At 34.5% G+C, this 18,929-nt stretch overlaps 1 protein-coding gene across 6 annotated transcripts in view; it reads left to right on the top strand.

The window, feature by feature from the left end:
* PTPRC (protein tyrosine phosphatase receptor type C) overlaps positions 1-18,929 on the top strand; it is a 119,496-nt gene that overhangs the window by 75,585 nt on the left and 24,982 nt on the right. For all 6 annotated transcript variants that reach the window (XM_024256467.3, XM_063726037.1, XM_054523657.2 and 3 more), the window contains 6 exons: positions 3,375-3,533; positions 4,781-4,989; positions 9,095-9,155; positions 15,060-15,168; positions 15,857-15,891; positions 18,343-18,452. In XM_024256467.3, coding sequence (XP_024112235.1) covers positions 3,375-3,533; positions 4,781-4,989; positions 9,095-9,155; positions 15,060-15,168; positions 15,857-15,891; positions 18,343-18,452 — 683 coding nt within the window. The remainder of the gene's footprint in view (positions 1-3,374; positions 3,534-4,780; positions 4,990-9,094; positions 9,156-15,059; positions 15,169-15,856; positions 15,892-18,342; positions 18,453-18,929) is intronic.

Raw genomic sequence — 18,929 nt, 5'->3', positions numbered from 1 at the left:
AGAGACAGAAAACCTCTGGATGACAATACTCATTTCTGTCTTGCAAGTATTATGTAAGTGATTTGACTCACTTTGAACTCATCATTCATCCTCCTAAACAAACCAACAAACAAGCAAACCCCTTGTAAAACTTGTTTCAGCTAATAATACAGACAAAATGTTGGGTGTATAAAAATGAACATGGGCCCATGTAGCCACTGAGGCCAGTTTGGTGTAATCTTGGGAGCATAGTTCTAAGTTTAGAATTAGACTTCTGCAGAAGTAATGCAATTAAAAAAAAAAGAAGAAGAAAGAAACGTACTATGATTAGTTCACTCATGAAATGTTCAAATGAGATGCTATTTAAGAGAACAAATATCTTCTGGACAATTTAAAGGATCTAAAATATTTGTAGAAAATAACATCAGTGGAGTATCTCAGAGCAGCCTCAATGCCTGGGATAGCTGTTTCTCTATTCTTTTATCTATAGGTTAAAATAGGAGTGAAGTGAACCTCTTATAGAATTCTGTCACTCTGTGCTGTGGGGAAGGAACCAGACATACACTTCAAAACTTGAAAAGTGAAAGACTATTTTTCTTCATTGTGTTATTTTATATTTTAATGGTCTTTTTTTTGCTAGTGTCTTTAGGTCTTAATAATCAGACTACTAAAGCAAAGTTAAATATGCATGTAGTTTTCAAATTAACACTCAAAGGCCAAGGAAAAGAAATATATACTATATATTTGAGGTTATGGTAAATTTAAAAGTTAAGTCTATGGGGAAGGAAAAATGGAAATTCCAGGAAGATAAAACAGCAGAGGTACTGTCTGCCTCATTGGACACCTCTTTTACAAACACTTTGTGTAGCTTCTATGAAAACACATTGTTCGTTTTTTTCTCTTCTCTGAATCTTCTATTCACTATCCCTTGCTGCATTCTTCAATGTCTACACTCTCTCTACTAGAGAGTATTGTCGATGTCAGAGTATATGGCAGACATTTTATGCGTTTATGGCTCTTTTATATTTTTACACAGTTTTTTTTTAAAAAAAACTGTATTTCCACTGTATTTGCATAATTAGGGTAAAAAGGATGTAATGAGTTAGTAGCAACTCATTACGGCAACTAGCATGGGTCCTTCTTATTGGGCAACTAAATAGTGTTACCCAAATTTAACAGCTGTCCACATAGAACACTTAAACGGGATTGAATGGCTGAGAAGGGGAGGCTAGATGATATCAGGCTGTGTGTTTTCTTTTCTCCAAAGCTGCCAATTGGTGACTGAATGCAGCTTTGGACCATGCCCTGACACTGCATAAAGGACTCTTTGGAGCCAGCTCTACTCTAAACAGCATGCTCTGCTTTTGTTTTCTCCTTCATCTCAAACATATACCTCTCTCCTCTCCCATGTTACCTAAGGCAAAGAGAGTTGATAGGATTATAGTATCATTAAGGCAATTTAACTTCTCTCACCATTTTAAATAAAATTACTATTAAAAATCCACAGGAAGAAAGTCTATGAAATTTGCAGTTTGTATTACTTTTTAATCAGATATTAAATTTCACTTCATTACTTCACAATTTAACTTTTTCAGTGTCTCTAAAAGAAAGAGATTAAAAGAGGAGAAAAAATGCAGTTGACATTAATTTAGTTTTATTCGTTTAGCAGGTATTTTTTATTATGTATTATTTAAAGATTTTATCAACTATTTTAATAACTCAGTGGAGATGTGCATGCATATCTTCATAGTTCATATGATGAAACTGAGGTTAACAGAAAATGTGATAGATGTTCAAGTTCAGTAGCTTGATCTGTTTCCTTTCTGCTCTTGTTTTTGTTTGTTTGTTTGTTTATTTGAGAGGGAGTCTCGCTCTGTTGTCCAGGCTGGAGTGCAGTGATGCGATCTCGGCTCACTGCTAGCTCCGCCTCCCGGGTTCACGCCATTCTCCTGCCTCAGCCTCCCTAGTAGCTGGGACTACAGGCGCCCGCCACCACGCCCGGCTAATTTTTTTGTATTTTTAGTAGAGACGGGGTTTCACTGTGTTAGCCAGGATAGTCTGGATCTCCTGATCTCGTGATCCGATCCGCCCGCCTCCGTCTCCCAAAGTGTGTTTGTTTATTTTTCCTCACATTTTTAGCATAAGATATTTTGGAGAACTGCAGTTTCATCTCATTAACTTAATGATGGCAAGTGACAATGAAGCTTCTTGGTAATTGGGGAATTGGGGAAGAGATCTTTTGTGCTTTATTGGATTTAAAGGATTATTTTTCAAAAGTTACTGAAAGCAATAGGCACCTTTCAAGACCACCATGATGTTGCTGGAAATTATTTTGTGTAATGCCTTTTACTTTTTTAAGAAAAAAACAAAAACAGAACAAATTGCTTAATCTCTCTGTGGCTCAGTTTTGTCATCTGTAAAATCAGATGATACTGAGTACCAACTAATAGTTGCAGTGATGGTTAAATTAATTATTTCATGTATACCCCTTGAAACAGTGCTTGGCACATACAGTGAGTTATTATTTTTTAAAATCATTATTGATATTATTATTACTGTAGCTGCTATCCAGAAACATGTTGCCACTCTAATCATCCTCTTTCCTGATGTCACTTGGCTACTCTAAAATAGCAGCAGCTGATGATATTTTTACTTAACAAGTGCTAAGTCTTCTGCCTGAGTGTGAAAACACACTTAGACACTGTCCTACCTCTCATATGCCTCCCCAGCCAGAGCTGTTGTCCTGATCAGGTTTGTCCTTAAACTCAAAAACATTCCTTCTTTCGTTTGTAATGTTTTCTTTTCTCCCTTACATGTATTCAGTTCCACTTACCTTTCAATGAACAGCTGAATTCCACTTCCAGCATGAAACTCCCTCATTCTCACAGCTCCCGTTAATTACTGTAGTGTCCAAATTACTATGATAAAATCAACCTAATGACTGATGATCAAATGGATTCTGCATCTAACATTCAAAACAGTAGCTAATACCAATGTTCAAAGTTTGGAGGTTACATATCAGAAAAGGTTTTCTAAAAAAGAATCATTCTGAAACAATCAGCTCAAGACTTACAGTATACACTGCGGGCTGTGTTTTCTCAGAAACAAAAGAGATCATCTTCACAAATGAGTCTGAACTTATTACATATTTTAGGTACCAAATTAATGATATAAAACCATAATTTTTCAATATTTAATTTTGCCAATGATAATTGAGTTTGTTCAATACACTGGCTGATAATTGTAGGTACTTTTGAGTATCAAGGATGTACTTATTTTTCAATCACTCAATAGTTTGGAGTCCACTTGGAACATTATGATGTAGAGACCAAATTAGGTACGTGGTAGTACTGACTTTTAATGACTTACTAATTTTTTTTCACATTTTTCCTCAGAAAAAAAATGCCTCATTCTGGATAAAAACCTGACGGAATATGATTTGCAAAATTTGAAACCTTATACGAAATATGATTTATCATTACATGCCTACATCATTGCAAAAGTGCAACGTAATGGAACTGCTGCAACGTGTAATTTTACAACTAAAAGTGCTCGTAAGTTATGTTTTAATGCTTCTTTCCATAAATGGTAAAAAGCAAGGTATGAACTTTTTAGCCTACAATATTTCTATCTTTATTCTAGCAAGCACATTTACTTGGCACATTTGTTAACATCTAGGGCTTATAAACATGTAAAATCTAAAAGTTTAAAAGCCGTTATCCCGGTTTCTCTCTCTTCTTCAGATATAGTCATAGAATTTTAAGGACAAAGCATAAAAGCATCTTAATTGGCATCAGTTTGTGCAATTTCATGCAGTTAAGTACTTAACCAACTTAGATTAAAACATTCACTGTTTGCTGTTGTCTTTACTATCTGGAAATATTAATTGTAATCAGAAACCTAACAATGTCTCATAAAGCATTAGCCTACTAACCTCTGTTCACCTGATAAAACATTTCATAAAATGTAATATTTTATTAGCATTTTCTTCTCTTCATTACCCTCAACTACTTACTATTTTATTTTATGTCACATTATCCATTTAAGATTTCCTTTCAATGGCATTTGGCTCTTGCCACTAGTATAATCTCTCCATAGTTTCCAGGCCCAAAGTTAGATCTGCTTCTGGGACACATGATAACCTCCATCGAGGACAGGGAAGAAGAAATGCCCTGTTTTAAGGCAGCATCTATAGCTCCAGAGACCCTAACGGGCACTAGACTTGTGAAGAAATATTGTGCTATTTGGGGCTGAATGTAAGACACTTTTAAGGTCATTTAGGTTTTGGTTTGAAAAGTTCCAGTCCTGGAGCTCTATGCTTTTGTTGTTTTCCTGAGTTTCTGTATCACAGAAAAAGAAGACAATTTGTTTTTGTTCCTGAATAACCCATCTAGGTGTTTACCAGGATAACATTAGCACTCCAGGAAAGGACGGTCTGGATTGTGTAATAGGCCTTGGAGGTTTCCCAATCAACATTTTTCCTCTCCTCTCCCCAAACTTCCCCTCTTTCCCACTCCCCTCCCTTTTTCTCTATTCTCTAATTCTACGCACTCTCCTTCAGGGATTGCAGTAACTCTCATGGCTTCATGTACAACCTATATGCTAATACTTACTGAATAAATGAGTGATTTATTTTTCAGGGTTTTGATATTGTTTTATAATTTATGTACTATCATAACTTCCTCATTTATAATCCCCAAGCTAACACTTAAAATACTTTATACTATATCCAAGTATTGTCAAGTAATTTACATATGCATCTATTAAATTATTAATAACAAATCTTTCTTCATTTTGGTAGCTGCAAGCCAGGTCCAGAAAATGACTATCTCCATGACATCAGATAATAGTATGCATGTCAAGTGTGGGCCTCCCAGGGACCGTAATGGCCCCAATGAACGTTACTATTTGGAAGTTGAAGCTGGAAATACTCTAGTTAGAAATGAGTCACATAAGAATTGCGATTTCCGTGTAAAAGATCTTCAATATTTAACAAACTACACTTTTAAGGTAAAAGTATGCTCTCTACATTACTATAGTACCAACATACATTATAATGATTGATTCATAGTACTTAAATAACTTTAAGACCACTGCTCACATGAGATTGAGAAGCTCTGATGTGTAGTGGAATCACACTTAAAAAGTCTCAAATATTTGACTCTAAAATTTTTATTCCTATAGCTAAAGTCAGTGGTTTAAAGCAAATGTTTCATTGGAATATTTTAGAACTTCAATATGACTTAATTATAGCTAAATTATTGCTTCTGTGTTAAGAAGCACAACACTTTATGCACAACAGATTATTACTTTACCAAATCTACCTTTTCTTTACTTTGGCTTTTTATCTCTATTAATGTGGAATTTTTCAATTGCAAAATTTCACAGGTACCTTGAGGTTAGAAAATATTTGAAATAAACACTAGAAAATACTAGTGAGCATACAGAATTTAAAACACTCATTATCTCACTGTCTACTGATCGTATTTTGTACATATAATTTCATAATATATTATACACATTTATATGCATTTAACACATGTATTATCAACATTCTGAGTGCACAGTTTTCAAAATACAGTTTTAAAACTGTATTTTTAATATATCACTATATCTTGCACACTTTTCTATGTTAAATATTTAACTACTATGTAGTTTTTAATGCCTGTATAATATTCTATGTATGGTTTTATCACATTCTATTAACTATAACTATGTTGGTCTCTAATATAAACAACATTCCGATAACACACTTATTGGTAAAGCAAAATTTTTGAATGTCTTTAATAATTTATGTTTCATAAATTCCTAAAAATGCATTTATTGTGTCAAAATGTATTTTGAGGTTTTTTGGATATGTAACTATTTTTTTCTATAAAATTTACCAAATTGCCCTTGTGTATCAGTGTATGAAATGACTGCTTCTTGAGAGGCTCACCAACACCGAATATGCCTTTCTTTTTCTTTATTTGGAGGTTGAAATATGGTATTGATATCTTTATTTTAGTGAAGTTTCTTTACTTATTGTTCTTTGTGTTATTCTTTACCTCTTTTATCCAGTTTTCTCTGGAGAAATGCCTTGAATATTAATAATATTAAACTCTTTGTCACATGCGTAAAAATGTTATCAGTTTATAATTTGCCTTTTAGTTTTCTTCGCAGCACTTTGTCTTACATAATTCCCCTTTTTATTTTTAAACAAATGTATCTGTCACTTTTATTCCTGTTAAATAGAAATTTCCATAGTTAACTTTTTAATATGATGTTGACAAACGGCTTCATATTCTTTTTTTGTTTTGTTTTGTTTGTTTGTTTTGTTGTTGTTTTTTGTTTTGAGATGGAGTCTTGCTCTGTCACCCAGGCTGGAGTGTGGTGGCATGATCTCGGCTCACTGCAACCTCCGCCTCCCGGGTTCAAGTGATTCTCCTGCCTCAGCCTCCCGAGTAGCTGGGATTACAGGCACCTGCCACCACACCTGGCAAATTTTTGTATTTTCAGTAGAGATGGGTTTTCACCATGTTGGCCAGGCTGGTCTGGAACTCCTGACCTCAAGTAATCCGCCTGCCTCGGCCTCTCAAATTGTTGGGATTACAGGCGTGAGCCACAGTGCCCGGCCCATATTCTTTATCAGTTAAAGAAGTGTTTTCGTATTTATAAACTTTTTGATTTTGTTTTTGAACTGGAAAAGTAGGTTGGATTTTATTGATTTTTAGGGCATTATGATAGATGATGCCATAGTTGTGATGCCCTGGTGTGATTAGTTTATATGATGCAAAACCATTGTCACATTCTAAGAGAAAAATCCCTGCTCTGTCATTGTGTGTTATTCTCTCAGAGTATTATTGAAATCAACAGCCTATTATTGTCTTTATTAGTAGATATTCAAAAAGGAGATCATTCAGTGAGTAGAGATGGTGTTGGCATAGGCGTTGGATGACATCATTCTTATTAAATTTGGTATAAAGGTTACACTGATCTGATAAAACACATTGCTTATATGTTCCTGTTTTTCTATATCATATAACTTTTTAAAAAAAATTTATTTATTTTTTTTGAGAAAGAGTCTCGCTTTGTCACCCAGGCTGGAGTGAAGTGGCGTGATCTCGGCTCAGTGCAACCTCCGCCTCCCAGGTTCAAGGGATTCTCCTGCCTCAGCCTCCCAAGAAGCTGGGATTACAGGCATGCACCACCATGCCTGGCTAATTTTTGTATTTTTAGTAGAGATGGGGGTTCACCATGTTGGCCAGGCTGGCCTAGAACTCCTGATCTCAAGTGATCTGCCCACCTTACCTCCCAAAGTGCTGGGATTACAGGCGTGAGCCACTGTGCCAGGCCTGTATTATATAACTTTAAATAGTATAGGAGTGATTTGCTCCTGAAAAATTTGTCTTCATTCCTTTCATGCACAGAAATTCTTTAAGACTCAGTTATACCTTCTTTCAATAGGATTAGTCTTTGCAGGTATTTTACTCTTTTTGAGTGAGTGTGCCATATATATTTTTTCAAAGAATAGTCAACCTAAAAGAAATATTTTGTTATTGTCACATCATTGCATATTATACTTCATTTCCCACTACTTCTTCAGTGCCCATTAAGCTCCAGGTGCACTGGTTTCTCTATAATTTCTCAGAGGCACCTAGGTGTTACTCTTTTTAGCCACATCCCTCCATGCTCTTCCCACGTCCTAGAATATGCCTCTCCCACTCTTCAAATCTTACAAGTTACTCTGGAAAAATATAGGTGTACATCATATTAAAATACAACCTTAATGTTCAAAGTAGGAAATAATTATTCAGTTTCGAATTCTCTTCCCCGAATCTTCAAAAGATGGTTTTTGTTTTCTTTATTATACTTGCCATACCTTCTTTTTATGCTTATTTCTGTCTCCACTATCATGTTTTGTGTTCACTCCTTCATGAGAGGGCAGTCATTTCAGCTTTTTCACCATTGTGATCTCTGGTTAATAAATTAATGAAGTTGATTTATTATTATTACTTTTCTTTTCCATAGATTTATTTTGATGCTCTTCAGGTGGCTTTTGGATTAAAAGTGTTTTCTTCCTTGTATTTTTTTTTTCATTTTTATAAACTAAAAGAAAAAAAAGGCTATGGATTGTACTTTGATAAAATTTTGACTGTAACCCATGTCTATATCGTTTTTCACTAATTTCTGAAGGTCTTCACATGAAATGTAACCAATGATTCTTAAAGGAAAACATTTTGATTATTGATGATTTCTAATGAGTCTGTAGTTATAATTTGGAAGAGTTTTTAATATATCCATTATTTACGAGAGTTTTTCTACATTTTTGGTGCTTTAATTTCTTATTGCTACTAATTATTAGCTTATCAAAGTTAATTGGCTTTTACAATTTCTGCCTTTTAGGATTTGTAGAATAATTTTTACAGCTCTACGTGTGATATTTATGAATATTCTGTGAATATTGGGTAAATTATATATTCTCCATAGGATAAAAGCTTAGATATATATTTGTCAGATTTATTATATTTATGATTATTCTCTTTTAATGATATTATTCAAATATATTTTACTTAAATTTTTTTGGTCAAAGATTCTTACTGCTCTTTTGCTCTTTTCATTTTCCCTGTATATGTAAATTGTTTTCACTTTATTTGTATTACATTTTATGAGACACAGGTGTTTATGCATTCTGCCTATATAGTAAATTTTACTATATATCCATTTGCCCTTCAAAAATGTATGTGCATTTTATGCATAATTCTAGTAAACAGCTTATGGTTGAATTTCTTTTGTAATTAAATATTAGCCTATTAATAGGGAATTTTAACTTTATGAATATTTTTATGTATCAGATTTCATTTCTTCATCCAGTTTCATTGTTTTAAATAATTATTTAATAATTGTTTAATAACTATAAATATTATTATTGCTAAGTGAGATAAGATATCTTTTTGATTGTCTTTTCAAATATATTTGACAACATACCGACATAACCTTGAAGTTTAAAGCAAATCAGCATACTTTTAATGTAAATAAACAGCACAGTATGAAAGATAATATAAATTTTTTACATTATGATATATAAATTCACATTAGAAAACTAATTATTTTACTCTTTGTTACTGAAATTCAGGCCTATTTTCACAATGGAAAATATCCTGGAGAACCACTTATTTTACATAAATCAACATCTTGTAAGTTATCACTGGGCTATTTATTATATATATTAAGATATAATTAATGCTTATAAAGCTATATTATTTTACACTTATAATCACATTTGATTGTTAAATGATTAAATTATATCTCTTCCATAAATAAAATATTTTTAATTGTCAGTAAAACCATATATATATATATATATAGGTAAATATATTTAAATATAATATCTTAAATTCAAGTTAGGAGATTCAATTATTAAAGGTTTGTTGAACTCATAAGAGGATTTATGTACCCAAACTATTAAATTATGTTTATGAAATATCATCATGTTAGTAACATTTTTTGTGTACTATTTTAGATTATCTATTTTATTCTGTCTCTTAAGCATATGCTTAGCAGAAGTGGGCCTTAGATACAAGTCTGTCTTGATTTACCTAATGGAAGCGAAGATAAGCACTCCCTAATAACAATATAGTTATGTAAATATTTATCACTGATATTTAAAATATTTTCTTCAAGTAAAGGTGTACATGAAAAATTACATGAATTAAATTTCTTAGAATTACTTAGAATTAAAATTACTTAGAATTAAATTTCATTATAATAATGAAAATAACAGCTGCATGTTACATTCCCCACCCACGATTCTGTTTGCCAGGCAACCACTTTTAACCATTTCTATTTTTGCATCTCCTTACAGTTTCCTTCATATATATATATAAGCAATATTGTATACTACTCTTTCTAGAGTTACTAACATTACTAATTGATCTGAGCCTGTGGAGGAAGGAGACCTAGTACTCTATTTTGGGCTTTCTCTACCGGTTAACATTGTAAATAGAATTATTTAAGCCTGTATGTACTTTGTTGTCAGCAACTTCTAGGTCTGTCTATCTTTGCCACTTCTAGTTCTTCCTCTCTTATACACGTTACATATGCACATATGCATGTGCACGATCACTGATATGAATGCAAAGTCAAAAGAGAAAATATAAAAACAGCTTATTTTCCAAACTGCTTTACTAAGCCCTCTGCAGAGTTTTAGTTCTTTCTGCTCAGATTTATGAAATAAAAACTCCTTGTGTTAAATGTCGAAAAAATCCAGCAAAATAGCTTTGATTTTATTTCCACATTACCTTTTTCTTTTATAATATCTTTATAATAAAAATGACTGCGTTGACTCTTTCCTATTAAATTGTAAATAATTTATAGCAGTCATAGACTCAGCTGAACATTCACACTCACATCTTAATAGGCCAGATCTGAAACATTTCACTTGGAAAGACACAGAACAGAAAACACAGCATGCTAGCAAGGGAGCCTGGCAGTGGGAATCCTTGCAGCGGGAATCCTTGCAGCAGTGCACACAGCAATCCAGCTACTTTTCTTATGACACTCTCAAAGACAACTGAGACATGAGAGAATGAGACCACATGTGTAGGTGTAGGAGCTGCATTCCAAAAGGAATCAGTATCTCTTATATTATTTCCATGGGCATAGCTTCCAGACACGCCAACAGGGGTGTGCTCAGTTATGAGCGGGCACTGCACTCAGGGAAACCCAAAGCTGGTACTTCCCATGAGTACAGTAGAGGTCACATATAGCACTCCCTGTTCAGGTGTAGTTTAGCAATCAAGGGTCATTTTGCCATTAGCAATGTTGTCTGGTAACCAGCTAATTTTCCACTTTTATCATGTTTCCAGGTCAATGGAGCCAAAAAATTAGCCCTCATCCTTTTTCCACAAAGGAGACGACATTGTATTCACTCTCTGCTCACAATATCATTATCCTAAGAGATAAATAATATAGTTTCTTTTAAAATAGTGATATCTATTCCAGGAAAGGACTTGGGCTGTGAATTGCTAGGGTACAGCTACTAGGGATGTGTTGTTGGGTTTCCCTGGCATAGCATTCCACCACCAGTATTTTGACATCATTGTCAATTGAACTCCTGGGGACCCTTTCTTCTTGCTCTGATCTGGACTCTCACATGCCATCTTGAAATATTCCCCCATCAGTTTTCTGGTTTAGATTTGCTGTATCACACATAGTTATTTTTTTCCCCTCTGATTTCGCTGATATATGTTCTCTAGTGTAAGAAAAAAAATTCTAATTCTCCCATACAAAAAAATATTTTTATTCTACTCTGGCACTTGTTCAGTATATCAACTAGGTATAAAATTCTAAGTTAAAAATTTCAGAATTTAAAAATTATTTCTATCTTATTTTCCTGAATCCAATTTTACTTTCTAATTCCATCCTGATTCTTTCTCTTTTTTTTTTTTTTTTTTTTTTTGGTCTGTTCCCAAGTTTTCCTCCCCTGGAAATATTAGGTTTGTCTCTTTATTCTTGGTCTTACCTGAATTTTTTGTTTGTTTGTTTTGTTTTGTTTTGTTTTTGTTTTTAGAGGGAGTTTTGCTCTTGTTGCCCAGGCTTGAGTGTAGAGGCATAATCTCGGCTCACTGCAACTTCTGCCTCCTGGGTTCAAGTGATTCTCCTGCTTCAGCTTCCTGAGTAGCTGGGATTACAGGCATGCACCACCACACCTGGCTAATTTTTGTATTTTTAGTGGAGAAGGGATTTCACCATGTTGGTCAGGCTAGTCTTGAACTCTTGATCTCAAATGATCCACCTGCCTTGGCCTCCCAAAATGCTGGGATTACAGGTGTGATCCACTGCGCCTGGCCCTGAATCTTTTTCATTCATTTTTTCTGGATGCTATTGACCTTTGTAACCTGAATATTTATATATCAGAGAATTCTTTGCTCCATTTTTGTCCCATAGTCTTTTGTTGAGTCTATTAGTTATAAAACTCATAAGTTGACTTATTATTTTGGCATTTCCCTTTGGTGTTGATGGTTTCCTTAAGAGCTTGGTTCTTATTGGTAGTCTAGTCATAGTCTCAGTGAGACAACAGGAAAGGTTGATTAGATGTTCTGTGGTCCTTAGAAGATCTTGGTGACTGAGGAGATTTCCTATGATATTGCTGATTTATTTTTTTCTGATATCATTCATTATCACCAAAAACTAATTAATCTCCAGAGATTAATCTCCAGAATTACCCCACTCCTTGTCATATGGTAAAGTATGAAAAAGTGGTTCTTCTCACAGTAGGACAGGAAGATAGGTGTCCAACTACTGCACATGTGGACAATTACATTGTCCTCCTAATTTTAGTCCTGTGCCTCATCCCTTCCCTGTACTGAGCCTGACTTTATTCTGAGTCTCTCACTGCTTTCATTTAATTTTCCTTCTGTCTTCTCCTCCCTGGTAGAATTTTTTAAGAAGATATTTTTTGTTATTGTTGTTGTTGTTGTTGTTATTGTTTTTGTAAATAGACATTTGACTTCCATGTTCTGACCCATGATTCACATTTACTGCATGTGTCACTTTCAAACCTGAGACTCAGGCATTCTGAGTAAATGGAATCTATTCCTTTGATTTAGGCTGTGGCCTCCTTTCTTTTGTTTTCTACCTTCTACAACTTGTTGAAACTGCTCTACTTCTAATTTCCCTTCTCTCGTTTTCTCTGTCGTTATAAATCTATGGCATTTTCAGTTTTTTAATATTAGCAGAGTTCCTGGAAAGAAGGGGGAAACACATGTGTGCTTAGAATGCAAGCTGTATCTGAAGACTTGGCTATTTTATTATTGAGTTTGTTCGGAAAAGTCTGATGCTGCTTAATATTTTTGTAGAACTTTGTCTAATTATTATGGATTGGAATGCTAACTTATAGTCATTTGCAGTTTCTTGCAAAATCTCACTTCAGAGTATTCTAGAAGTTAGATGTTGCCTCTGATGAGGTTTTTATTCACAAAATCTGGAAACAATCATGCTGATTGATATATGTATACTAGTAATCACTGGTATGGATTGACAATTTCAGTGAAAGGAATTTCAGATAGCAATAAGACAAGGAACACTTTGGGTCATTTTAGGAGCCTATTGCAATAAGAACTTCTTCCCTAAAAATGTTCACTGCAATCCACCTATAAATTCACATTCATCTATCCCATCCATCTTTATATATGCCGGCAGTATAAATACCCCTTTAAAGGAGATAAAATTATTTCTATTTTTTATATGAGGAAACTCAAGTTTGGATAATTTAATCTATTTGCCCTATGAGTCAAAGAAATGACAGAGCCTGAATTCAAGCTCAGGTCTTACAGTCTGTATCTGAAATTACTTTCAATATTCCTATTTGTATGAGTTTCCAGTTACAGAAATTTTGATCATGAGATGAACTGTTTCTGGAAGCTGTTTGCTTAGTAGAGTCATTTCCATCTTTCCAGTTGTAGAAAAACTGTCTCATGCTCAAGGCCTCCACTCGCCATACAGAAAATACATCCCCTCTACTTCCTTATCACCTTACTTATTTTTTCAGAGTGTATGAAAAAATACATAATTATTTCATTTGTTCACCTACCTTTCTTTTTTCTTTTCTTCTTCTTTTTCTTTTCTTTTTTTTTTTTCTCTTGACAGAGTCTTGCTCTGTCGTCCAGGTTGGAGTGCAGTGGTGCAATCTTGGCTCACTGCAACCTCTGCCTCCTCAGTTCAAGTGATTCTCATCTCTTAGCCTCCCAAGTAGTTGGCATTACAGACACACACCATGCCTGGCTAATTTTTTGTATATTTGGTAGAGATGAGGTTTCACCATGTTGGCCAGGCTGCTCTCAAACTCCTGGCCTCAAGTGATCCACACGCCTCGGCCTCCCAAAGTGCTGGGGTTACAGGGGTAAGCCACTGTGCCTGTCTGTTCAGTTACCTTTCTAGTGTCTGTTTCCCCCAAAGAGAATGCAAATTTCCTGAAAACTAATATTATCTCTGCCTTATATTCTGTAGCATTTCCACGGACTGTCTTCCTTTTTATCTTCACAGCCCTTATTATCTTCTAACCTACTTGACCATTTACTTATTTCTTCTGTTTATTATTAATTATCTATTTTTCTTCACTAGAGAGTAAGTTCCATGAGGACAGGACCCTTGTTTTTCTTTTTGTAGATATCCTAAGTACCTAGAGCTGAGTTTGACAGATGACCAAAAGCCAAAAATTTTTTTTGTGAATAGTGAATAATTAGTACTTACCACTTCCCAGCCACCGTGCTACGTGTTTACTGTGAATCAACATCTTTAGCCACATTTTAGGATTTTGGGAAAGGAGGGACAAAGATAATAAGGAATCTGGCCAAGTTCCCAACTAAGAAGTGGTAGAGCTAGGATTGGAAGCTAAGCAGTCAGGCTCTGGAGCTGAGGCTCTTAAGTCACCGCATTATTTTGCTGCATATTCACTACATAAGAAAAGGTGAATATACTGGAGATATTTCCAACGCACCCTCTCTTCTATACCCTTTCCCTAGGAAAGGGCAGGATTTCACATTAAACTTAGTGAATATTTAAGTCAGGGTAAGTCTTATCCTAACTATAGAATGAAACCATTTTTGTCTCTTGGTGAATGGATTTTACACCTCAATGAACAGGTAAGAGGGTTTATCTTTGTAAAGTAGAAGTCTTTCTCATCCCCTTAAGAGGCTACTCACTTCTGCATATAAAGTTAAACTATATGAGTTTGTCTCCAAAAATTATAATAACTGGATTACCTCCTTGATCCCTTCAAAACGAAGTGTCTGATAAAAAAAGAGAATTAAATTTAAATGTGTCTTATAAAAGAACATTATTTAATCAAAAGAAAGAGAATTGTTCTTCTATTCTTACTCTCCTTAAATATAAAATGTTTTCATTGGTTCTGAACAATATAGCCAAAATCACAGAACTACAAATTTATTGTATTTCACCTTATCCTAAAATGTTTATTTTTTAAAACCTCACAATAAATTTAAAAATATTAAAATATAAATACTTTGGAGGTGATTATTCAACCAGTCTAGCAAGTTATTTGACAATCGTTCTCTGAATGTATTATTTTTCATTTCTAGATAATTCTAAGGCACTGATAGCATTTCTGACATTTCTGATTATTGTGACATCAATAGCCCTACTTGTTGTTCTCTATAAAATCTATGATCTACATAAGAAAAGATCCTGGTAAGAGTTGATTATAAATTTTTAAATAATAATGGTAGTAGTAATGGTGCAAATGCATATGCATATGGCAGTGATGGAAACAGTTAAGTGAAATACGTGAACTAGAGGGAAGACAGCATACAGCCCACTTCATGACACAACTTTTAATCAGAAACTTTTAGTATGGTTTTATTGGTTTGAATTAAACATTAATATTATTGTCTAAATTTACTAATAATGTTGTGGACTTGTTTAATAATAACCAGTGAAAAGAATGTGTGTGGTTTTTAGTACAAAGTGGGCCAGAGGGATCTAGGAGTGACAAAAGCAAAAGAAAGGAGGGAGATGTCTGGGGAAGTTAATGTGTTTCTTTGGCCAGAAACAACCACATCTTATGAAAAACAGAAGATTTAAAATAAAATCATTTAGCTACTTATGTGAGTTTAGCAGACAAGTCTCCGTTGTTTTCTTTCCTCCCTCACCCTCCTCTCTCCTCTCTGACTCTCCTTTCTCCCATCCTTCTGTCCTCCCTCTGCTCAAGGTTCTTCCTCCCTTCCCTCCTTTCCTCTTCTCCTTTCCTCTCTTCCCCTTTTCTTGTCCCTGACTTCCTTCCTTTGTTCCTTCAATATATTCATTAAATATAAGTAAAATACCAAATGAATTCTGTGCTTCTTGAGAATATAGAAACTTATTTTTTCTATTTTCGCAGCAATTTAGATGAACAGCAGGAGCTTGTTGAAAGGGGTAAGTATGTATATTTTTTGCTGATGACTATTCCTTCCCCCGCATTTGAATCCATTCATTTTATTTTATTTATTTATTTATATTTATTTTAAGACAGAGTCTCATTCTGTCTCCCAGGCTGAAGTGTGGTGGTGCAATCTCTGCTTATTGCAGCCTCCGCCTCCCTGTTGAAGCAATTCTCATGTGCCTCAACTTCCCAAGTATCTGGGATTACAGACACACATCACCAGGCCCAGCTAATTTTTGTATTTTTAGTAGAGATGGGATACCACCATGCTGCCCAAGCTGGTCTCGAACTCCTGGCCTCAAGTAATCCACCCACCTTGGCCTCCCAAAGTGCTGGGATTACAGGCATGAACCACTGCACCCGGCCCCATTCATTTTAAATAAGAATTGGGCATTTTTAATTTAACTTGGACTTTTGTTGATACAGTGATAAAACTTAAATTCCTTTACTCACTCAGCACTGTGAAGTTCCCAGTGTACGCCAAGCATTGTGCCAGGTACTGAGAGTACTACAGTGACAGGCACAGACTCTGCCCTTAAAGGGTTTAGAATCTAATAGAGGAAAGCAGATATCTCAACAAATACGACAGCAATTTGATACATGCCCTAGGAGTTGAATGTGTACGGTTCTATAGATATATGGAAAATAGAAAACTGTGCAAGGGCAGAAATCTGGTCTGTTAAGATTGTGGGGAACCAATGGACAAACAGATGAGGGAGTGGTGGAGGGACGAGTGGATGGAAGTCACAGAGATGGGGAGATGGGATGTCTCCTCAAGTCCCTGCCAGGGTGGAATGGTGGTTGCTCTCACTAAAGACACGTTTATGGATTGGACAAAGAACAGCAATTTGACTTGGGAGAAGAAAACAAATTTGTTTATCTTTTTTTTCAACATTTATATTATTTAATTTTTTAAAAATGTGATTTCTGATCCAATAAAAGGGGACAACGTTACAGAAATTGAACCTTTGTTTACAATAAAGAAATTTACTTGCTTTCTCATGCTTAAGACAGGAATAATTTCAGAACTCCTTTGTCTGTGTTAATCTGTCTTGGAAGTGTTTCCCTCTGGTAATAGCAGGTACCAGGTCTCTATGCAGAAACTTTAGGGCTGAATCTTTGGAGCTCCTTAAAAGGCTTTATTTTTCTTTGCAGAATGTAACACTATCTGATCCCTTATTACATATTTATTCATTTGGTCGTTGACTATCCTCCCCTAACTAGAATGTAAGCTTTGTGAAAGCGTGGAGGCTTTTTTTCTTCTTCACTGCTTTATGCCCAGTACCAAAGTGAGTACCTAGGATTTGATAAATATTAGTGAATAAATAACACTGACATAGGGTATGCTGAGGATTCATTTTGATAGGCTGAGGGAGGAATGTAGAGTACAATCAGTAATAAACACCTGAGCAGAAAAGGAAAATCCATCTCAAGGAGTTAAGGTGGACTTGGAAAGTGTCAACGAAATATTTTATCTCAAAATTGATACTAATTGCACCTTGGAACGCAGTAGAATTTACTCACTCAGACCCCATGAAACCCTGAACGTGGCCCTCAGTTCAGAATGAATGAATACCAGGCATTCCCAACAACCTAAAGAAACATTTGCACATAGCCAGTTTGAGAGCTGTGACTGTATAGAAAGTTTCCATGGGCAATAAGATAAATGGGTCACCCTCATGGATAACTTCTTTCTTTATCTGATAAATTGGTAAAATTAATATGATTACTGAAAGAAACACTATCAGTAGTACATGGAAGAGTAGGAGAAACATAATTTTACATATGTGACAGCTTAAATTCTCTTACCTTTCTAAAGCTGTTGGTTTTCAAGTTCCATATGCAATTATAGCTTTTTGTGGTTAGTATACTTTTTACTCTTTGGTAAGTTATTTCACAAACATAGTATATAATGTGTTTCATATACTTGAAGCATAACAAATTAATACAACTTGTTTCACCATTTAGTGTAAACAGATGATCAAATTAAGCTGAGTCATGGGTATAAGGGTGTTTAATCATATTGTCTTATTTCATTTGCATGTTTACAGTATTTCACAAGTTGAAAATGAAAACAATGCAAAGAAAAATAATATTGTATTATAAGTAAATAAGTATAGTAATTGCTATAAAATGCATATAATCAAACGTGAATGTCCTTATAATGGTGATGTTTGGTCTGGGATCCCTTCTCTTAAGCATAGAAAATGGGGAAGAACATTCTAGTAGAGGGAACAATATAAAGCCCAGAAGAGATCTGAAGTACAAGATTGAAGGCATTGATTTATAGGTAAATGTTTGTATGTGAGTGAGATTTCTCAGATGAAATGTGTACCAGGAGGAAAGAAGCTAAAGGATTGAGTACACGATGTAAATTTAATGAAATGTGTATGCCCACCTGAAAGACACATATAACTAGTACTGAATCTTTAATATGTTTCCAGATGATGAAAAACAACTGATGAACGTGGAGCCAATCCATGCAGATATTTTGTTGGAAACTTATAAGAGGAAGATTGCTGATGAAGGAAGACTTTTTCTGGCTGAATTTCAGGTGTGTGTTGCTTTTGTTATATGATGATAAATTCGACATCAAGACAATTCCACTTTAAGTGTGTTTATATTGCCATTTGCCTTTATAATTTATCCCACTTGATATTGCAACATAAGCAAAGTAGATATTATTAGCAGATACCTATGAACCAGAAGAGAGACTCATAGAGGATGACGGGATTATAGTGTAGAGCTAGTAAATATTTTAATGTAATGCTTTATTGTATTATGAAGTTGTGTCACAAAATGTATTTGGCTGATTTTGTAGTTGTACTCTGGATACTCATCCAAGTATTTGTTTTTAAATAAATTTGATAGTGACACAACAACTAATCCTAAATTTGTCCCCACTCAAGAGATTTGTTCTGAAAGTTGTCAATCATTAATTTGTAAGAAAAAAGTTTTTTTAAACATAATTCCTGATCTTAATTTCGATTACTCTAAGCAAATTTTTTTATCAATATGAAGAAAATATTTT

The sequence above is a fragment of the Pongo abelii genome, chromosome 1 (assembly GCF_028885655.2).
Source record: "Pongo abelii isolate AG06213 chromosome 1, NHGRI_mPonAbe1-v2.0_pri, whole genome shotgun sequence".
Classification (NCBI taxonomy): Eukaryota; Metazoa; Chordata; class Mammalia; order Primates; family Hominidae; genus Pongo; species Pongo abelii.
This window is presented reverse-complemented; position numbering and strand designations above follow the sequence as displayed.